We start from the raw sequence: 23,438 nt of genomic DNA, 5'->3' as shown, positions 1-23,438 counted from the left end.
CAGGAGGGGAGGGGAGGGGGGGGAGAGAGGATGAAGATAGGAGGGTGGGAGGGAGGGAGGGAGGGGGAGAAAACCTCACCGTCTATGACGTCACCCCAGCAGTCGGAGAGGGGCCTGCCCATTGGCTCCGGCGGGGCCGAAGAGGGGCGGGTTCAGAACCTCCGCGGCGTTCGGAGGGAAGGTTGCTGACAACGTCGTCTAGGTAACCGGGCTCCGGGGTGGTCCAAGGTGTATTCCATCCCCGCCCCCCGCGGCGGGAGATCAAAGGGTCGTAGACCGTTCAGCGTCGAATCCGGCTCGCTTGGCTTTTTCCCCCGGGCAGGGAGGAAAGTGGAGGCGGGGTGGGTGGGTGAGTGGAAGGGTGGGAAACTTACCTGGCTAGGTTAGGTGGCTCGGTAGCTTAAGACTTGTCAAGCAGAAAGGTTAGGGTTAGGATCCCTAGTATAGGATGAGTTGGACTAGATGACCTCCAAGGTCCCTTCCAAACTCTTGCTACTGTTAACCTGAGCCTTTGGAGTCACCGCCGTGCTACGAAAGAGGCGATTGACTCTCTTCCCTTTGGCGGCTGGGGTCTCTGTAAGCCCGGCTTACTCGTTTTCGGAAGCCTCGTGAGGCTGCCGGGGAAGACGAAGCCAAAACCAGCATCCTTCGTCGGGGATCCAAGCTGACACCTTCGGGGATCCAGGCTGAATCCCTCGGCTTCTGTCCGAGCAGAGAGGTGGTCAAGAGGGGGGGGGCACCGGGGTGCCTTTTAGGGGGCGCATCAGATGATGAGTGGCCCTTGGAGTAGTTGACTGGACGCAGAGAAACCTTCCATTCCCCAAACCAGGGGTCTCCAACCTTGGTAACTTTAAGCCTGGAGGACTTCAACTCCCAGAATTCCCCAGCCAGCAAAGCTGGCTGGGGAATTCTGGGAGTTGAAGTCCTCCAGGCTTAAAGTTGCCAAGGTTGGAGACCCCTGCCCCAAACAATACACACACAGGGCCCACAACAAGAGATGCAGTACAACCTAGTCATTTGACGGCTCCGTATTGTGTGGAAGCCCAGGGTAGCAAGCAGATGAACTCACTACTACGATTAGGTTCATGCCGCGAAGCATTGTAGTGCAAAACACAGCTGATGTGTTATCCTCCTATCTAAAAGTGCCCTTTGGCCTTTCCCTTTAAGATGTGTGGACTTCAGCTCCCAGGATTCCTGGCTAGGGAATGCTGGGAGTTGAAATCCACACATATTTTAAAGGTTCTCTGCATTGCTTAGTGCATCAGTGGCTGTACCTGTGCTGTCTTATTCGCTGTAGCTGTCCCAATTATATCCAGACAGAAGTGCCTGGGAGGAAATGGATGTAGGTTTCTTTCTATTTTGAACTGGGGTTGTCCCTAAAATCTAGCCAAATAATTCTTCTAAAAAATTTTTTTTTGCATTTGTAATATTTGTAATTAAATATTATCAAGTAAGGATGGAGCTACATGTGAGGATTTAATTAAAGCTCACTCACTGAATTGATTTTTTTTTTAATTGAGCCAATGTACTAAAGCAGAGGTCTGCAAACTTGGCAGCTTTAAGACTTGTGGACTTCAACTCCCAGAATTCTCCAGCCAGCATAGCTGGGAGTTGAAGTCCACAAGTCTTAAAGCTGCCAAGTTTGAAGACCTCTGTACTAAAGGGCTGGATAATTCTGCCTTCCCAAATGATCCCACTTTTACTTTCCTTTAGATTAAGTGGTGAAGCCTGTCAAAAGCCTGGGTGCTGTCTTGGAGCTTTAAAAAAAAGTTTCCTGCAACTTAGAATGGTTACCAAGGAAAAACTGAATTTTGTAGGAGATAGTTACTTAAATTAAATCATGGTTAGAGGCTGCTCTGCCCCCACCCACTTCTATTTTTAGGAGTGATCTTAAAAAAAGTTCCGTTTCCCTGTTTTAAACTATATTATTCTTGGAGTAATTTTGGGCTAGGAGACCCTTCAGAATTAATTCCCTCTAGATTTTGCTTTGCCTGCTGTTTCTTAAAAGGATAGGCAGGGCAATTAAAAATTGTAGCACTTTACAGCTGAAAGTAATACATGTAGAAGACATGTTTGCCTAAAGCCACAATGTTTCTCAGCCTTGGCAACTTCAAAAAATAGATGTAATTCTTCAATTCCCAGAATTCCCCAAACAGCATTGGCACACTTTGTCTTTGGTGTTTGCAGCTTTAAAAACAGAAATAAAGAAAGTAGAGAGTGCAAAGCCTTCGAAATCTTGAGTAAATCCACTCTTCCCAAACTCCATGGTTTTTTCCCCCCATGTCGTATTTAATGTCCGAAAAAAACATTCTTTGATGCTTCCTTTGTTGTGGATTAAAGACTTTAGATTTTGTTTTCTTTGCACAGTTTTTCTAACACAGAGAGATTAGAAACAACCTTTTTAAATTTGGGAGGGTTTTTTTTTTTTTGGCAGTCTTATGTTTTATTTTTATAGATTTGAAAAATAACTTTAAAGGAATCTTTGAGCTTAGATTAAAATTTGCAGGAGCTGGTAACAACAGTGTGACCCCTATGTATCAATTCGGCCAGCGTTCAAAGTATTTCACCATTTTTTTAAATCATTATTCTTTAAGAATGTAGGACAAGCTATTTTGAATGAAGCCTGCTTCCTGCAGAGACTAATAAAGTGCTTGTGTAAAACCTATAAGCAAGCTATTAAACATAGATTAAATATACATTCTCCTCCGTTTCTATCCTTGACAACTGATACGCAGTGATAGATAGCACTTAAGCTTTCCATGCCAAGATAATAAATTATTTTGAAGACTTCTAAGCAAGTAACACCTTGTAGCACTAATTTGTTTGAAGAAATCTTTCAAATTATTTGAGCTGAATTTTACAGCTACTACTGCTCACTAACTAGTGAGCATAAATTCTACTATTATGGTCTAGTGCAGGGGTGTCAAATTCACATCGTCGCGTGTCGCCACGTGACATATCGTGACTTCCCCTCCCGTGGTGGGTTTCAAAAGTTTTTAGTACTGGTTCTGTGGGTGTGGCTTGGTGAGTGTGGCTTGGTGGACGTGGCAGGGGAAGGATAGTGTAAAACCTCCATTGCCTCCCCAATCCAGGGGAAGGTTACTGCAAAATCCCCATTTCCTCCCAATCAGCTGGGACTCGGGAGGCCGAGAATAGATAGGGGCGGGGCCACTCAGAATTTTTACTACCGGTTTTGAAATTTCTGCTACCGGTTCTCCAGAACTGGTCAGAACCTGCCGGCGAGTTTGACAGCCCTGGTCTAGTGGTTTAGGCACCAGGCTAAAAACCATTAGACTGTGAATTCTAGTCCTGCCTTAGCCATGAAATCTGTCTGGGTGACTTTTGGCCAAGCTGTCTCTCTCTCTCTCAGCCACCTCACAGGGTGATGATGGTTATTGGGAAAACGGGAGGAAGAAGGTGTGTTGAATATGTTCTCTACCTTGAGTACATTGTAAAAATAATAAAGATGAGATACAAATAAATGCGAGAGAGGAGAAAAACGTCGGCCCAATATTTCTTGATCGCACATAAATTCATGTCATTCTATCCCTGCACCCTTTAGTTCCTTTATAATTGAGTTCTGACAATACCCAGCAACCTGCTTAAGAAGAAGGCTACGGCTGTCATCTTTTTAAAAGTCTGACCTTTTCTGGCATACTTTGCCCATTCAAAAATCCCAGTTTTTTTGGTTTTTTTAAATGTGTGGGAGGCCTTTACTAATTTTGCTCTGCAGCAGCTTCTTTGGGTGTCCTTGGCTGGCTTAACCTTCCTTTTGTAAGGAGTGCCTTCCGAAGGAGGTTTTGTACTGTTCAGAAGGCGTGGAGCACGCCGGTGATTCAACATAAATGAGAACGTTTTGGTCTATTCCCTGCAGGATTTATGAGCAGCTGGTCCAGCTGATAGTGAGTAAATGCAAAAAGTAAGCTGTAGTTTTTGGTTCCCCCCCCCGCCCCCCCGTCTATGCTTTGAAAAGGTTCCCAATGTTCTTCAGTTCTCTTTTATTACATCCATGCTTTAATCAGTCCTGATTACTGGTGACAACAGGGACCGGTCCCTGCACATACATTTAATAAATAATAGTATTAATTTTGGTGGGCAACATTCCTGGTACCTTTTACCTAGGGCTGACAGGGTGTGACTAAGTCCATCACCATCCATCTGGTTTTGTGCCTAAGGCAAGACGGTCTCCTGGTTTGAAATCCAGCACCGTATCCATTAGGCCAAATTGTTTTTATAGCTCCAAGCAGTACGTACTCAATTCTGCCAAAGCAGAATGAATAGAAGAATAGAATAGAATACAATTTATTGGCCAAGTGTGATTGGACACACAAGGAATTTGTCTTGGTGCATATGCTCTCAGTGTACATAAAAGACAAGATATGTTCATCAAGGTACAACATTTACAACACAAATGATGGTCAATGTATCAATATAAATCATAAGGATTGCCAGCAACAAGTTATAGTCATAAATGGAAAGAGATTGGTGATGGGAACTATGAAACGATTAATAGTAGTGCAGATTCAGTAAATAGTCTGACAGTGTTGAGGGAATTATTTGTTTACCAGAGTGATGGCCTTCGGGAAAAAACTGTTCTTGTGTCTAGTTGTTCTGGTGTGCAGTGCTCTATAGCATCGTTTTGAGGGTAGGAGTTGAAATAATTTATGTCCTGGATGTAAGGGATCTGCAAATATTTTCACGGCCCTCTTCTTGATTCGTGCAGTATACAGGTCCTCAATGGAAGGCAGGTTGGTAGCAATTATTTTTTCTGCAGTTCTAATTATCCTCTGAAGTCTGTGTTTTTCTTGTTGGGTTGCAGAACCGAACCAGACAGTTATAGAGGTGCAAATGACAGACTCAATAATTCCTCTGTAGAATTGGATCAGCAGCTCCTTGGGCAGTTTGAGCTTACTGAGTTGGCGCAGAAAGAACATTGTAGGCAATGGCACCAGAGCCATATCAATACAATTGTAGAAAGATGGAGCTTCTCAAAACACACCTCTGGAGCAGAATAACAGAAGAGTTAGAAGGGACCTTGGAGGTCTTCTAGTCCAGGGGTCAGCAACCTGCGGCTCTGGAACCGCATGTGGCTCTTTCGCCCCTCTGCTGCGGCTCTGTCATTCAAAATATGCATCACAACCACCAATATACGACACTCACCGGCACACGATTTATTGAGCTTTTCAACTTCTGGTCGGCCAACCATGGATAAATCCAAGAAAAGTTTCAGAAGAAAACAGAACATGTAATTCAACTACATATGCTACTTTTGTGGCCTCTCAAGAAATAGTCAGGTGCGGGAAGGGTTTTGTGGCTCCCGGTGTTTTCTTTTCTGTGGGAAACGGGTCCAAATGGCTCTTTGAGTGTTTAAGGTTGCTAGAACCCCTATTCTAGTCCAGGAAACCCTATACATTTCAGACAAATGGTTGTCCAATCTCTTTCAGTGTTGGAGCATTCACAACTTCTGGAGGCAAGTTGTTCCACTGATTAATTGTTCTCACTGTCAGGAATTTTTTCCTTAGTTCTAAGTTGCTTCTCTCCTTGATTAGTTTCCACCCATTGCTTCTTGTCCTGCCCTCAGGTGCTTTGGTGAATAGCTTGACTCCCTCTTCTTTGGGCCAGCCCCTGAGATATTAGACCCTGCTATCATGTCTCCCCTAGTCCTTCTTTTCATTGAACTAGACATGCCCCATTATCCCCTAATCATCTTTGTTGCTCTTCTCTGCACTCTGCACATGGTGCCACCATAAAAATAAGTTGAAATAACTAATGCCAGGTAGAAAAATAATCTAGCAACTTTCATCCCATCTGCAGAAATAGAATTTGCTTTAGAATGTTTAGAAGGAAGATGCTTATACAAAATGTTTGAGGTGTTTGTTTAGTACTGAGAGACCATGTCTGAATATCCTGTCTTTGTTGCATTATCCTCTCTCCAGTGGTCTACAATCTTGCAAGCTCCCAATCGTTCCATTAATTCTCCATTAATTCTCCAGGAAAGTTCTAATGAAATGACTCTCATTCTCTGGTGAGCTTCTTCAATAACTATTCAAGTTATTCAGTACCACAGAAGAAAGTTGGTCTTCTGAAACAATCCAGGCAATTCATGGGGAAATTCTTTCGTTGCAGAACATTGGAAAACAAATCACTTGCTTATTTTCTCTGCACATCAATTAAATAGAGGGTTGAAAAGACAATGTGTGTTTCACTGAAAAGCCACCGCATCAGGTAGCCGGGCTGAAGTTCTAGTCATTTTGTCTGATGGCGCCTGGCCATTTCCCTTTCTTGAGGATCCCGAGTTCTGAATCTGCTTCATAAGTTAAATTGCTCTCCCTAAACCCTCCTGCATTAAGGATGTGGTGGCTCAGTGGCCAAGACACTGAGCTTGTCGAGCAAAAGGTCGGCAGTTCAGCGATTTGAATCCCTAGTGCCGCGTAAACGGGTGAGCTCCCGCTACTTGTCCCGGTTTCTAGCAACCTAGCAGTTTGAAAGCACATAAAAAATGCAAATAGGAAAATAGGGACCACTTTGGTGGGAAGGTAACTGCGTTCTGTGCGCCTTTGGTGTTGAATCATGCCAGCCACACGACTATGTCTTTGGGCAGCGCTGGCTCTTCAGCTTTGAAACGGAGATGAGCACTGCCCCCTAGAGTCGGGAACGACTAGCACAGATGTGCGAGGGGAACCTTTACCTTTACCTTAAACTCTCCTGCAGTCCTGTTATATAACAAAGAAACCTCACCTGTCAACCGAGCTGAGTTGAGATTAGGTTACCAGCTGAACTAGTTTCTGGAGATAGATTTAGGCCCCACAGGAAAGTATCAACTGTGTATAACCAGCCAATGAATGATGATGTTGCAATGATCCAACAGGGTCCTGAATGCCATGATTTGTGATCGAGATGAGCACAAATAATGGTTCTGCTATAGGGTTGGCATATTTGTGGTTTCATGGCGATTGAGGATTATTGTGTTCCAAGTAGTGGTTTTTGTGGCTGGATCTGCCTACCTCCGGTTTAGGCCTGCAGAATTCAGGAGAGACTGTCCAGTTTTTCATGTTTAGCCAGTAACATTATCTTCTGACCAGGCTGATGGTTTTTGATTGCTCAATACATTTTTTAAATAACCAAACTGGATGCAAAACACGGGAGACCGTCCCTCCTTCTTGCCAACTTGTCCAAGGTCTTATCGCTTCTGCCGAGAATGTGAATTGCAGAAAACCCGGTGGCTATCTTATGTCACCAGGCTGATGCTGAGCATATTTGCATGTTCTGCCCTGCCAGATGTTCGGTCTGCTCTTAATCAGCAACTTAGCAGATGTCTGCAACAGCTTAAAAAAAGTCCTTCTCCTAAATGTTGTTCTCCCTGAGTGCGTCCTGGGTGCATCGGAAGATCAAATTAGGTCTTGGTATGCAGGAAGGCCCATAAGGAAGGCTGAGCGCCGAAGAATTGAGGCCTTTGAACTCTGGTGCTGGAGAAGACTCCTGCGAGTCCCTTGGACTGCAAAGCGATCAAACCGGTCAGTCCTAGAGGAGATCAACCCTGACTGCTCTTTAGAAAGCCAGATCCTGAAGATGAAACTGAAATACTTTGGCCACCTAATGAGAAGGAAGGACTCCCTGGAGAAGAGCCTAATGCTGGGAAAGATTGAGGGCAAAAGAAGAAGGGGACAGCAGAGAACGAGGTGGCTGGATGGAGTCACTGAAGCAGTTGGCGTGACGTTAAATGGACTCCAGAGGATGGTAGAGGACAGGAAGGCCTGGAGGAACGTTGTCCATGGGGTCGCGATGGGTCAGACATGACATCATAACTAACAACGACGACATGCAGGAAGGCAAAACAATTTTTTTTGGGTAGTGGAAATTCAGAAGACTGATGAATGCAAAAATGCGGGTATGTCTAAATGGTAGATTCACAGTGACACTGTGGGCTCTTTAGATTAAAGCAGTGAACATTTTTGATTCTGCAGATAAAAACATGGCACTGAACCCCTGGCCAATCTATTCCAGCAGTCTGTTCTCATAGTGGCTAACCAACTGCCCAAGGAAGCCCAAGATTTTGCAGCAGATGACTTGCAGAGGCTGCCGTCAAGATGAAGAACCACCGATGGCCAAGACTCCCATAAATGTCTCCAAGGGGTAGCCAGCCACACGTTCCAGGGGGAAGCAATTATTTTTTATTTATATCCCGCCTTCATTCTTTTATAAACAACTCAAGGTGATGAACATATCCTAATATCCTTCCTCCTCCTATTTTCTCCACAACAATTATCCTACGAGTTGGGCTCGTAGAGAGAGAGGAATCGTTCCAAGGTCACCCAGCTGGCTTTCATCACTAAGGTGGGACTAGAATTCATGGTCTCCCAGTTTCTCACCTTGTGCCTTACCTACTAGACCAGTGATGGCTAACCTTTTCGGCACCAAGTGCCGAAAGCCCTCGCTTGCCCATAATGCAATGCACGTGTCCCCCATGTGTGCCCCACCCCCATGCATGTGTGTGCAACCCTGTGCACGCACATGCAACCCCCATGCATGCAAACCCCCACGTACAATCCAACCCGATGCATGCGCATGCAACCCCGCGCATGCGCATGCAACCCCACGCATGCAACCCTACACATGCAACCCTGCCCATGCGCCCCACCCTGCGCATTCATGTGCATCTCCTACATAGAATAGAATAGAATTTTTATTGGCCAAGTGTGATTGGACACACAAGGAATTTGTCTTGGTGCATATGCTCTCAGTGTACATAAAAGAAAAGATACGTTCATCAAGGTACAACATTTACAACACAATTGATGGTCAATATATCAATATAAATCATAAGGATTGCCAGCAACAAGTTATAGTCATACAGTCATAAGTGGAAAGAGATTGGTGATGGGAACTATGAGAAGATTAATAGTAGTGCAGATTCAGTAAATAGTTTGACAGTGTTGAGGGAATTATTTCTTTAGCAGAGTGATGGCCTCCGGGAAAAAACTGTTCTTGTGTCTAGTTGTTCTGGTATGCAGTGCTCTATAGCGTCATTTTGAGGGTAGGAGTTGAAACAGTTTATGTCCTGGATGTGAGGGATCTGTAAATATTTTCACGGCCCTCTTCTTGATTCATGCAGTATACAGGTCCTCAATGGAAGGCAGGTTGGTAGCAATTATTTTTTCTGCAGCTCTAATTATCCTCTGAAGTCTGTGTTTTTTTACATACACTCTGCTCCCCACGCATGCGTGGCAGAAACCTGAAAACCAACTGGCCGGTGGGAGGCACATATGCATGCGCAGCAGAGCCAAGCTGGGGCGACGGCTTGCATGCCCGCAGAAAAGGCTCTGCGTGCCATAAGTTCACCATCATGGTACTAGATCGAACTCTTGTGCAAAAGACCCACATCAACCCTTTTGTCAGTTCCGATTCTTTCTGGTTCCAGTATTTTTATTTTTTTTTGAAAGGAAAATACTAGAACGTTTCTGTATTTATTTTGGGACCTGTTTATAATTCCATAGTTCTATTAAAGTATTTATTCTCTAATTTTAGAATAAAACACCCCCCTCATCCACTTTGCCATGGAGGGGCAATAAGATGTGCTTTTATGAAGCGTGAAAAGCAGAGAAGCTAAAATGTGTACAGGTCATCCTCGACTTACGACCACAACCACAACCGAGCCCAACTTTTCTGTTGTTAAGTGAGACATTTGTTAAGGGAGTTTTGCCCCATTTTACGACCTTTCTGGTCTCAGTTGTTAAGTGAATCACTGCAGTCGATTAGTTAGCAGCTCGGTTGTCAAGTGAACCTGGCTTAATACAGATTAAAAAACTTATTAAATAATGGCCTAAAAACTTTAAAATATATAAAACTAAAAAACCCTTAAAATTAATAATAAAAATTTAAAACCAATAAAATTTAAAACCAATAAAATTCACGTCATCCCAGGGCACTGCAACCGTCATAAATCTGAACTAGTTGCCGAGCCTTTTAATTTTGATCACATGATCCTGGGAATGCCACCAAGGTCGTGATTGTCAAAAACAGTCATCGATCACGTTTTTTTCAGTGGCGTTGTGAGCTTGAACGGTCACTAAACGAACTATTGTAAGTCAAGGACTACCTGTGTATACTGCCCTTCCCCCATTCTAGGGACCTCAGAGGGTGACAAAACAAATGCGCAGCCATTCACCCAGAGTGACTGATATTGCTATAAACCTGGCCGTAGGGGCGAACTGCATTAATCTAGGGTGGTGAAAATCCAGCGGAGGAGGTTCATAGCGCCTTTCCTGAGTGACCAATTTTATTGAAAGGCATAAACTTAAACCTTTTGCGTCTCCTTGCCTCCAGCTCTTCAGTTAATAGATTTGCACCTTGCTGTACACAATACACATCCTGCCAGTTCCAATTACTCACATCAGTTCACAGGGCCATCCTGTGAGGGTAAAACTCTTTTAATATAATTTTTAGCAGCGGATACATGAATTGGTAGCGGTGGCCTTTGCATCCCATTTTGTAACTGAACACGATGGCCGAGCCCTGAACTATGATGGATTACGGTTGGGTGCCATTTGGTCCCAAAAGGAGCCCACCCCTTCCTCCCACTCCTCCCGTGCCCAAAGCTAGCTAGTTTAAAATGACCAAGGTGGCTTAATAAAATTCAGTACAAGAGTGCACTGCTCGTAATAAAAAGCGTATTTTTTAAGACACGCCAGATGTTCTTTCAGCCGCTAGCTTAAGCCATAATTTAACTGCAACGTCTTGCTTTGCAAAATCATAAACCACAGTTTCCAAACAACAGTGGATGTGTTTCCATTGTTCCAATAAGATGAAACCAACTATGGTCCATTATGGTTTATTACATGCTACAATGGCTGGGTGAAACACAACTAGACAACTTGTGATCCGTTGGGTCATATTTTCTTATCAGAGTCCTGAATGCCTTCAACAATGGTAGAGCCAGGGGTGCTATTCAGCAGGTTCTAGAGAACCGGTAGCCAGTTCAGCCGGTTCTTCGGTCGAAAAAATGCTTTTAAAAGTAAAAAAAAAAAACCTCTGATGATCACGCAGCTCAGCTGGATCATCAGAGCCTTTTAAAAGCATTTTTTCTACAACCTCTTCGGCCAAAGTGGTAGTAAAAAAATGCTTTTTAAAAGGCTCCTCTGACGATCCCAGCTGAGTTGCCTGATCGTCAGAGGCTCTTTTTTTCTTTTAAAGGCAAAAAAAAATGCTTTTAAAAGAAAAGAAAAGCCTCTGGCTATCAGGCAACTCAGCTGGGATCGCCAGAGGAGCCTTTTAAAAGCATTTTTTTACAACCACTTCGGCTGAAGAGGTTGTAGAAAAAATGCTTTTAAAAGTTTAAAAAAAAAAGTTGGCCAGGCCCATCCAGTCACTCCACCAAGCCACACCCACAGAACCGGTAGTAACAAATTTTACATTTCCCCACTGCTAGAAACCCTATCCGCGGGATGCAGGCAGCATGCAAAAACCATGCCCCCTCTGGTCCACGGAAAAACCTCTCTCCACAGAACCGGTAGCTGGTTCCCCAAAGGTTGGGTGGGGGGCGGGGACGCTGGTCTAAGACTAGTGCTTCTCAACCTTGCCAATTTGCAGGTGTTTGGACTTCAACTCCCAGTTTCCCCAACCAGCAGGACCAGTTGTTGTGTCTTGTCCGCTCTCACCGCAGCCGGGGTCTGCTTATCTGCTCCCGAACACGGAGGAATGTATGCCTCCCGGCCCCAGTCCTGGCTCCATGCCCAGACAAGCTGCAGAGGAGGGGGCACCTCCCGGTCCCAGCCCTGGCTCCATGCCCAAGCAGGCTGCAGAGGAGGGAGCATCCCCTGGCCCCAGCCCTGGCTCCATGCCCAGGCAAATGGAGCAGCTAGACCCCTCCCCCTCCTCCACAGCATGTGAGCCTGAGGAAAGTTTATTTCCAGCAGCTGCTGATTGGAGTGACCCTCGCATCAGAAGACTGGATAGGCGGAGGCAACAGAAGGAAGGGAGGGGCAGGCCTTAATGAGTGCTGAGTCATGGAGCCACACCCTATGGCCTATATAAAGGATCTGCTTTCTGGCAGTCTCTGAGTCAGGCAAAGTCGAACTTATCTTGCTGAAGTCACTTTCTGGTCTCCTGCCTGCTCTGAGGACTTTGCTAGGACTTTGGGCAGAGCTGCAGAGGCACGCCTGATTCGGATTTCCCTGACCCAGCCGTCAGCGGAGGAGTGGGACACGACACCAGTGCTTCCATTAACCCAAACCGCTTACTCTTATCAGAAATATTTTTATTTAAATATTCCCATTGTGATCGTTTTAGCGCAGGGGGTCACCAACCTTTCAGATCTCATGGATCACTAAATTCATTGTTTCAAATCCCGCGGACCACTAAATATGATTTTTTAAAAATAAAATAAAATAGTATTTAGTGCAATATAAAAAATGCAAGTAATTCCACCAGTGGTCCATGGCCCACCATTTGGTGATCGCTGTTTTAGTGGGTTCCTGGGTCCTTATTTCCCTCTCCCCCCCACAAAAAAAAATATTTTAACCCAGTTCTGGATAATTTACCCAGATTGGGAAGCCCTGGTCTATTTAGACTGCAGGCTAAGTGCAACTGAGGTCGACGCCAGGTCGCTCCGCCTGCCTCCACTGTTTCCCGGCTGCCCTCAGCCGAGCACTTCCGATCCTGGCGCACCCCCAACCTTTGCATATAAATATAAATATATTTTTTTTAAAAAAATAAAATAAAATAGTATTTAGTGCAATATAAAAAATGCAAGTAATTCCACCAGTGGTCCATGGCCCACTGGTGACCGCTGTTTTAGTGGGTTCCTGGGTCCTTATTTCTCCCTCCACCCAAAAAAACCCTCAAAAAAACATTTTAACCCAGTTTTGGGTAATTTACCCAGATTTGGGAAGTCCTGGTCTATTTAGACCAAGCGTCTCCAACCTTGACAACTTTAAGACTTGTGGACTTCAACTCCCAGAATCCCTCAGCCAGCAAAGCCCTGGTCTATTTAGACTGCAGGCTGAGCGGAACTGTTCCCTTTAGTTGTATTCATTTTATGTATTCAATTCATGCTTATACTTATATATATTATTTAATATATATTTGACTAAATAAATAAATAATTTGAGGTCGCCGCCAGGTTGCTCCGCCTGCCTCCACTGTTTCCCGGCTGCCCTCAGCCGAGCACTTCCGATCCTGGCGCACCCCCAACCTTTGCATAAAAATATAAATATGATTATTTTTTTTAAAAAAAAGATAAAATAGTATTTAGTGCAATATAAAAAATGCAAGTAATTCCACCAGTGGTCCACAGCCCACCATTTGGTGACCGCTGTTTTAGTGGGTTCCTGGGTCCTTATTTCCCTCTCTCCCCCCCCCCAAAAAAATATTTTAACCCAGTTTTGGGTAATTTATCCAGATTTTTGAAGTCCTGGTTTATTTAGACCAGGGGTCTCCAACCTTGGCAACTTTTAAGACTTGTGGACTTCAACTCCCAGAATCCTTCAGCCAGCAAAGCCCTGGTCTATTTAGACTGCAGGCTGAGCGCAACTGTTCCCTTTAGTTGTATTCATTTTTATTTATTTATTTATTTATTTATTTATTTATTTATTTATTTATATTTATTTATTTTGTCACAACAGAATATATAAGCGTAAGCATGAAAGTATCAAATACATTTGATGTATTCAATTCATGCTTATATTTATATATATTATTTAATATGTATTTGATTAGATAGATAGATAGATGGATGGATGGATGGATGGATGGATGTCGCCGCCAGGTCGCTCCGCCCGCCTCCACTGATCCTGGCGCGCTCCTAACCTTTGCATCGGGACTAAAAAAAAAAGAGGAATTATTGAGTCTGTCATTTGCACCTCTATAACTGTCTGGTTCGGTTCTGCAACCCAACAAGAAAAACACAGACTTCAGAGGATAATTAGAACTGCAGAAAAAATAATTGCTACCAACCTGCCTTCCATTGAGGACCTGTATACTGCACGAATCAAGAAGAGGGCCGTGAAAATATTTGTAGATCCCTCGTATCCTGGACATAAACTGTTTCAACTCCTACCCTCAAAATGACGCTATAGAGCACTGCACACCAGAACAACTAGACACAAGAACAGTTTTTTCCTGAAGGCCATCACTCTGCTAAACAAATAATTCCCTCAACACTGTCAGACTATTTACTGAATCTGCACTACTATTAATCTTCCCATAGTTCCCATCACCCATCTCCTTCCACTTATGACTGTATGACTAAAACTTGTTGCTGGCAATCCTTATGGTTTATATTGATATATTGACCATCAATTGTGGTGTAAATGTTGTATCTTGATGAACGTATCTTTTCTTTATGTACACTGAGAGCATATGCACCAAGACAAATTCCTTGTGTGTCCAATCACACTTGGCCAATAAATAAATTAAAAAAAAAAAAGTCTGCCTGCGGGTTCAGGTTGCAAGAGGCCGGCAGGCAGGCTTGCAAAAAGCCTTCAAGGCCAAACAACCCCGGCGGCCCGTTGAAACCGAGCGCGCTCTACCGCAGCGCCTTTTTGTTGCTTTGCCGTTTGCAAAGGACGAGACGCGCAAACAAGGCTCCGCCCGCGGACCGCCTTTGCCTTCGCCTTCTCCTCCCCCGAGAGCGGCTTGGCTTCGTCGGAAGCTGTGACGCGGCCACGAAGGCTTCTCCGTCGGAGCAAAACGGGGGTGGGGTGGGGGGACGACGACGGGAGCGGCCTGAAGCCGCCATCCGCATGGACCAGGGCCGGGCGCCGTATTGGTTGCGCCGAAGGAAGGCTCCGCGACGCGCCCAGCCCGGCCGGTGAGTTTGCAGAAGGGCGGAGAGGTTGCAAAAAAAAAAAAAAAAAGGGTCGCTCGTTCCCCAGTGGAAATGGGCCGTTTTCCCAACGCTCCAGGATCCCTACAGCCATTCCCGGGACTTCTGGGATCGGGGCGGTGGGTGGGTGGGTGGGGTGGGGGTCTTGCACCTTGCCCCGGTCTGTGGTCCCCTTTCCGTCTCCAAGTCGCTCTTGCCTGGAGTCGCTTTCGCTTTGCTGGGGGGTGTTCTTCCAAAAATCACTTTTTAAAGTCGGGTTGACTTGCTCTGGGCCGCGGGGGAAGGTTTGGCTGCCAGCCGTCTTTGCGAGGCACCCGGCAGACTCAAGTGGACCCCCGAGGTGAAGATTAACAGAGTTGGAAGGGACCTTATAGGTCATCTAGTCCAACCCCCCCCCACTCCATTGAAGCATAAGACCCTGCATCTTTTCCGGCAAATGGCAGTCCAATCTTTTCTTGAAAGTCTAAAAGTTTTTAAAAAGACAAGACTGGTGGACCCCCAAGGTAAGGATTAACAGATTAACAGAGTTGGAAGGGACCTTATAAATCATCTAGTCCAACCCCCACCCACCCACCCCGCTCAAGCAGGAGATTACACCATTTCTGACAAATGTCAGTCCCATTTTTTCTTGAAAGTCTTTAAAAAGTTTTTAAAAAGACAAGACTCTGGTGGACCCCCAAAGTAAAGATTAACAGATTAACAGAGTTGGAAGGGACCTTCCATCTAGTTCAACCCCCCCCACCCCTGCTCAAGCAGGAGACCCTACACCATTTTTGACTAATGACAGTCCCAATCTTTTCTTGAAAGTCTTTAAAAAGTTTTTAAAAGTTTTCTAAAAGGTTAGAGACTGCTCTCCTGCCAGGAAGATCTCCAATCTGGAGAGCAAACATAAAATTTAAGAGAGATTTTGGTTATGAGATCGAATTCTGAATAGAAGTTAATTTAAACAAGGATGTAAGTTTAAGATAGAGATATTTAGAAATAGAATCTGTATATAGAGGTTAAATAGGGTAGAGATACGGATGTAGAAAAGGCTTGTTACTAGTATTTAATTTTGATGCATCTGTCTTTGTTTATATTTTTTGCTTTTGTGTATTATGTGTTTTTTTGGTACTGTGTATTTTAATTTTTGGAAATTTAATAAATATTTTTTTTTAAAAAAGGTTAGAGACGAGGGTCTTTGGTGGGGTTCATTACATACGATTGCATCCCGAACGGGAAGGTGGTATTTCAGCACCGAGGAGTCGATTTAGCATTGTGACTTTTTTTGGGGGGGACAAGCTTGCTTGGTTGCAAATTTTATTAGTAAATACACGCCTTTTTTGCTCAGTGTATTATTAAGTTTATTGTGACCTCAGAAGGATGTCATAGTTTTTGCTGGTTATTGATTCTAAAGAGGGGAAGAGCTGTTGAAAGCAAGCTTCTAAGGGTGCCTTCATCCATGTGGCAGCTACCCTTGGGCATGTCTCTACAAGTTTTCTACTCAGATCTTGGTTGAATGGCAATCTTCTCTTGCCTGGCTTGTAGAGCAAGCAAGAAATCAGGTTGTCCGTACATGGTGAAAGAAGAACATGTAGACATAGCCAGATATTTTATTTATTTTACGAAGTTTTCTCTCTGATAACACTATACTTCAAACTAGGGCATATAAAACCTTTGCCAGACCTATACTTGAATACTGCTCACCTGCCTGGAACCCTCCTGTATTTCAGACATCAATACATTACAGAAGGTCCAGAGAGATTTTATTAGGAGAGTTCTCAAATCTTCTACTTGAAATAAAATTCCCTATCCCACAGGGCTTGAAATTTTAGGTCTGGATAGCCTTGAACTACGCCGTCTACATTCCGACCTATGCTTAGTTCATAAGATTATTTACCAAAACGTTCTACCTGTAAATGAATACTTTAATTTCAACCGTAATAACGCAAGGGCTATCAATAGATTCAGACTCAATGTCATTCGCTCTAATTTTGATTGTAGGAAATATGACTTCTGCAATAGAGTAGTAAATGTCTGGAACACTCTACCTGATCCTGTTGTTAGTCTCACTAACCCCCATACCTTTTACCTTAAACTATCTACTATGGACCTTTTTTTTCTCAAGAGGTCCCTAAGGGGGCGTGCATAAGTGCACCAGCGTGCCTACCCTCCCTGTCCTACGGTTCCAAATTACATGTAATCATTCTATGTGTTTATGGCTATGTTTTGCCTATTTATATCCTTTTTTTGTGCCAATTTTTTTCATGTGTCCATGTCTATGTCTATACTGTTACTTGTTTCCTTGTTGACAAACAAACAAACAAATATGAGTAGAATGGCAGGATTTATATACTGCTCATTTTAATTTATCATGGTTTATTAAATAACTAGATTCATATAGTATAGTGGACTAAGCAGAGAACCAGATTGGGGAAGTGGTTAAGGTATTAGGCTAGAAACTGGGAGGATGTGAATTCTAGTCCTTCTTTAGAATGGGGAGCTAGCTTAGGCCGGTCACATTCTCCCAATTCTAGGAAGAAGGCAACAACTAAATACTACCCCAAAAAATTGCGAAGAAAATTGCCAATCCAGGCCATTGCCTGAAATAAAAATGGACTTTTATCCCCCCACCCCAATTAATAATAACAATCAATCATAGGTTTACATCTTATTGTTAATAAGCCAAGGTTATTTTGCTTAGAGTGATTTATCATTGTGGCTAGTACTGTGGTTTTCCTTTCTGGATGATGCAGATGTTTCAATTGATGTTTCCTTCTCACCATTTTTTTCAGAAGTTTTCTGACTTTGCTAACATTTTCCCCCCCAGCTTAGACACTGAGTATAGCCTGGCCAGCAACAGTAGACCTAATTCATCGTATTTGGACCCTTGGATTGTGACTCTTCTGTTGGAGTACAAAGAATCCGTAATCAAAACAGATGGACAGCTTGGACATGTCCTGAAGGTGACTTTCAAACTTATTTATTTATGTTGTCCTTCCTCCACCTTACTCAGCTCTAGGAATGCAGACCTGTCCTGCATATCTTTGCTTTTGTTGGTTTGTTTTTACTTTGCAACAGACTAGGCAAAGTTCAGAGCAGTTATAGCCGTGATGGTGAACCTATGGTAGGCGTGCCCAAAGTGGCATACGAAGCAATGTCGCCCGGCATCCAACAGCCTTGCCTGTTTATCCTCTGGGTTTGCAAAACATTGCAAAACTTCTTTTCTTTCTTCTGGGCCTGGTTCCAGTACTTCCTTTTCTTTTTTTAAACTAAGACAGATGAAGAACCCAATATACAGCCCAAAGAATTATCTGCAGATATTGTAGTGTCTGTGATACTCTTTGGCCTATCTCTACTTTACACTGATGGAGAATAGTGGGCTCACATTACCCAATTAACTTGGTTTCCAAATATGTTGGTTATGGTGTAATTATTTTTTTTTTTGCCTCTTCCCCAGGTTTTGAATGAGCCAAGGGTTTACCAAGATGCTGAGCAGGAACCAGAAACAATTCTACATATTGGGGATGGACTTCACTATATTGAAGTGGTGGTTGCAGGCAAAGCTGCTAAAATGACAAAACAGTAAGTTTTACTTTGAATTTATTTCGGATGACAATTCAGTACATGGATTTTTATGACATCCAAAATTTATATTTCTCTTCCATGAACTCTCTACAATTTTACAAGACCTTTGTATTGCTAGGATCAGAATTTATTGCAATTCATAATTTCACTTTATGATTTATGGCGTGCTGACCATGACCTTTGACATCTATGCCTTGCTTTAAGTTTAATAGAGATCTTCAAGCAATAGAATAATATAATATATTCTTTCATTCACACACTATTAATGATACCCTAGAAAATTCTAATCTCTATATTTGTAAATCCTTCATATATTCATTTGTTTCTACTCCTTTATTCCTTTTGTTCTCTTTCCTTTTTCGTTTACATGTTTCCGTTAAAATGTCTGATAAATCTGTGTATGTAGGTGGTCCTTGATTTACGACCACAGGTGAGCCCAGATTTTACGTTGCTAAACAAGACAGTTGTTAAGTGAGTTTTGTCCCCATTTTATGACTTTTTTGCCAAAGTTGTTAAGTGAGTTACTGCAGTTGTTAAGTGAATCATGCCATTATGTGAATCTGGCTTCCCTCATTGACTTGCAGTGGTCATAAGTGTGAAAAACCAGTCGAATCACTTTTTGCAGTGCCATTGTAACTTCAGACGGTCAATAAATGAATTGGTTGTAAGTCAAGGTCTATTTGTAGTATATCATCCATAAGGATTAATTTAGAAATTTTGTGCTTCGACAGAAATTATCATAATTAGATCAAACAACCCCCCCCCATCGTATTGTATCATTCGTTTGTAACAAAATATGAGGGATTATGCCAATCTACTAGGGATTTGATAATTTCATATCCAAAATTTGTTACATCTTTATCGGGGGAGCTATATTTGAACTAGTATTTTGGATTCTGGAATTAAGGTTATTTTTTCTTTTAAAGTTGCCAACTTTTTACATGCAGTTCCAAAGTTATCTTTTCTTTGGAAAATCTGTTCTACAAGATGGTCAAAACAATTTATGAGTGTGGGGGGTGGCCTGTAATCCTTTTTTATATGTGCTGACATAAAAAGTTAGGCTGTGGGAATATATGTTGACTTTGTTGATAAAAATGGATTCCCAGCACTCTAAAGAAGCTTGTGGATCTTTTGAAATAGTGTGCAGAATCCTCCTTTTGCAGATCAATACAGAAAAATATCAACCTTAGCTGTAGGAGGCAGTTTGATACTTTTAAGATTTGCCAATACATTTCTTCCTGTCTATTTTTCAGATCTATGGCTCAGCATGGATTGTCTGGCATTATTGGCCAGTTCATCGTCTTGCAGAATTATAGAGTCAATTTTAAAAGAGCAGCTGAAATGGTAAGGGGCACAAAATGCTCTTGTTGTAGTGTTTTCTTTGGAGGAGCACATGTTGCTTAATGCAGTTTGACCCTCCGAGGATATGACATGAAATGTATTTATTCATTCATTTGTTTATTTAGAAAATTTATATTGCTGCCTACTCGCACACGGCGAATCAAGGCCGATTACAGGACATAAAAGCACAATATAAAAGAAATAAAAATAATAAAATAATGTCACGTACTCCTCGACTTACGATCACAATTGGGATCAGAATTTATGTTGCTAAGCAAGTTGTTAAGTGAGCCGTGCCCAATTTTAAGATTTTTTTTTTTTGCCATGGTTGTTAAGCGAATCACTACAGTTTTTAAGCGAATCTTGAGTCATTAATGTCCTCCATTGACTTTGCTTGTCAGAAGCTGGCTGGGCAGCTCCCATGTAGCAATAATGTGAATTCAGGACACTGCAACTATTCTAAATACAAGCTCCTGAATTTTGTTCCTGTAACTGTGTGGACGCTGTCTCTGTTGTAATGCGAGGACTGGTCATAAGTCACTTTTTTCAGGACTTCAAACAGTCGCTAAATGAATTGGTTGTAAGTTGAGGACTATCTGTACAGTCCTGATGACATTTTTAAATGCCTATGTAGGAATATAGGAAATAGGAATTCAAGATGAGTTTACTGAAGCATATCGTAATTAAGAGAAAGAAAGACTGATAATGGTTGAAATCATACTAACTTACTAACTCAGGCTAGAGTGTTTTTTTTTTTTTAATAACAGGTTTGTAAAAAGTGCTAAGCACTTTTCCTGCACTGATGATAATACTTAGCATTGGAGCGGTATATCATTTAAATTTAAGAAGCATTAAATTGTAATGCTTACTCTGCAATTGTGTTGAATTTCAACTTCTTCCTTTCTGTCATGTTCCAAATTAAAATTCGCTATCAACTTTTGGAAATCACTGGAGGGGCTTAATTATGGCAACCAGACTTTAAAAAAAATATATATAAAGAAAAAAGGTCAGACCTGAAGGAGTTTCATAAGGGAAAAAAATAGGTTTCTTTCTTTTTTTTTATTAAATTTATATTCCACTTGATTTTAGCTTGGTCCCAACCCTGTGGCCCTTTTTTGCCTGGGGCTCCCGATGTGGGATAGGGGTCATTTTCTGTCAGTATCAAGGACATTTTTTTGGATGTGTCTTTGACTTAACAATGAACGTGTGTGTGTATGTGTAAAACAATCCTTTATGTCAGAAAGCTGTCCTTTAGATTTATTTACACATTTATTTACAGCTGTCCTTTAGATTTATTTACATATTTATTTACATATGTATTTATGGCTGTTCTTTAGATTTATTTACATATTTATATATTTATTTACAGCTGTCCTTTAGATTTATTTACATTTCAGATACTGTCGCTAAGGGGGGCAGTTGCTAAACGAGGACTCCCTGTATGAAAATTCCCTCCCTCCCCTAGCACAATATTTATTTGGTTGTTCATTAATTAAATTGATTTGCTGCCTATCTCACAATGTAATTGTGATAGCCTGTAAAATGTTACTTATTTATTTAGTGTACGACAAGCCTGTAAAATGTTTCCGATAAAGAAACGGAAACGGGCCCATTTTTGACCAAATTGTTTGAGGCTTCTCTCCCCCCCCCAATTGATTTTATTGGCAATTTGCCCCTATTTTTGAATCTTGACAGATACTCTCTGCTACAGCCTGTTCCTGCAAGTCGAGAGTCGCTTTATTCTTTAAAACAGATGAAAATAATTCATCCCCTGGTGTTTGGGGGGTGGGGGGAAATCCACCCTTTTTGAGGTCTCCCCCCCCCAAAGTAGACCTGTTGCCGGGCAGAATATATGTATCCTTAAACGTGCAATGTTTTAACTCGCCAGTGGTTTCTGGCCTGAAATGTAGCTTTTTGTGGCCTTTTTGAAGCCTCTCTGAGGGAACATCATTAGCAGCCATAAAAAGCCTTTTTTGGGGGGCTCTGGAAAATCTTCCTCCTTAAGGGAGGAAAGGAGGACAAAGCAGACCCACACAAAACCCACTGCTGTTTTTCGTCCTCTTTCCCAGTGGAGTTTTTGGGAGTTTCGGGACACTCATTTCCCTCCAAGGGAAACTGGATATTCAGGATATTCTTTGCCTTTCAAAAGCCACAACCAGTCTCGTGGGGCCTTTTATTGTTTTATTTTTTACCGCCAGAGAGAGAGGAAGGGGCTTTATTGGGAAGGGGGAGCCCCTAAATGTGGGAACGGGTTGCCTCATTGGAGGGTCGCTTTTCCAAGCGTCAAAATGGTCTTCCGGTTGATTTTTCTTGCTTCTTTCACTGATTGAAGGCAACGGAGAGGGAAGCCCCTTGCCTTTTGCAGCTTAGGTTCGGGGTTTTTTTTTTGGGGGGGGTCATAATAAGTTTATAATAGCATCTCATTTGGGCGCCTTTCACTTCTCGAAGAATTCTCCCACTTCTTCAGGTCTGGCTCAGGAATTCTGAGAGTTGAAGTCCACGGATCCTCAAGTTGCCATAGTAGCTCAACTCCTGCTTTAGGGCGTTTATAATCTTCATTTCTGTTTGAAAAGCCTTCTAATTTGATCCTTGACGCCTCTTTGTGTAAAGCTGGATTGGGTCCTGGGGTGCTAGTCAGCAGGTTCTGACAGGTTCTGGAGAACCTGTAGCGGAAATTTTGATGAACTGGCAAATATCACTCTGGCTGGCCCCAGAGAGGGGTGGGAATGGGCATTTTGCAGTATCCTTCCCCCAGGAATGGAGAGGAAATGGAGATTTTTGCAGTATCTTTCCCCCAGGAGTGGGGTGGAAATGGAGATTTTTGCAATATCTTTCCTCCAGGAGTGGGGAGGGAATGGGTATTTTGCAATATCTTTCCCCCAGGAGTGGGGAGGGAATGGAGATTTTTGCAATATCTTTCCCCCAGGAGTGGGGAGGGAATGGAGATTTTTGCAATACCTTTCCCCCAGGAGTGGGGAGGGAATGGAGATTTTTTATTTATTTATTTATTTATTTAATTTATTTATTTGTCACAACAGTATATATAAGCATAAGCATGAAATAACTATACGAATTGGAAAATGAATTTTTGCAGTATCCTTCCCCCAGGAGTGGGGAGGGAATGGGGATTTTGCAGTATCCTTCCCCTGCCAAGCCACGCCTACAGAACTGGTGGTTAAAAAAATTTGAATTCCACCACTGGATTGGCCCAAAGTCATCCAAGGTAGCTTTGTATCCAAGTGGGGATTTGAACCGGGGTCTCCCTGAGTTCAAATTCCACCCTTTTAACCATCATTATATCCTGGATTTTGAATTCCACGCATCGGATGGAGGGCACCTCAGTTGGAGAAACCTGCTTGGGTGGCTTTTATCACCATCATTGAGATAATGTACAGTCTGATATTTCTCCTTGAGCATCGTTCACTGTGCTTGTTTTTTCCATTCTTTTCAGGAAGATTGTCGATTTTATCTCACCCTTGAGTGTTTCCAGGTCATGCCCATGCAGAGAGAGGGGAAGAGTCTGCAAAATTGGTGAGATCCACAAGAACACTGATCTCAGTTGTGTAGTTGGGGTGCCACTGGGAAGAAGACGGGGGCCTAAATTCAAACCCTGAAAATTGCAGAATTATCTGTATCCTATCCAGCATGCATCCCGTTTTAATCAGGGTTAGGAAATTTAACAGAACGTATTCCTTATAAACACTTAACT

The 23,438-nt window shown here is 42.8% G+C and overlaps 1 protein-coding gene across 1 annotated transcript in view; it reads left to right on the top strand.

The window, feature by feature from the left end:
• Window positions 1-7,882: 7,882 nt before the first annotated feature.
• The window catches only part of LOC131184290 (uncharacterized), a 28,342-nt gene continuing 12,786 nt past the window's right edge, over window positions 7,883-23,438 (top strand). Inside the window, exons 1-7 of the mRNA XM_058155414.1 lie at window positions 7,883-7,888; window positions 10,444-10,532; window positions 14,561-14,806; window positions 17,631-17,766; window positions 18,261-18,385; window positions 19,642-19,732; window positions 23,181-23,260. Of these exons, the coding sequence (XP_058011397.1) occupies window positions 7,883-7,888; window positions 10,444-10,532; window positions 14,561-14,806; window positions 17,631-17,766; window positions 18,261-18,385; window positions 19,642-19,732; window positions 23,181-23,260 (773 nt within the window). The remainder of the gene's footprint in view (window positions 7,889-10,443; window positions 10,533-14,560; window positions 14,807-17,630; window positions 17,767-18,260; window positions 18,386-19,641; window positions 19,733-23,180; window positions 23,261-23,438) is intronic.

The sequence above is a fragment of the Ahaetulla prasina genome, chromosome 12 (genome assembly GCF_028640845.1).
Source record: "Ahaetulla prasina isolate Xishuangbanna chromosome 12, ASM2864084v1, whole genome shotgun sequence".
Classification (NCBI taxonomy): domain Eukaryota; kingdom Metazoa; phylum Chordata; class Lepidosauria; order Squamata; family Colubridae; genus Ahaetulla; species Ahaetulla prasina.
This window is presented reverse-complemented; position numbering and strand designations above follow the sequence as displayed.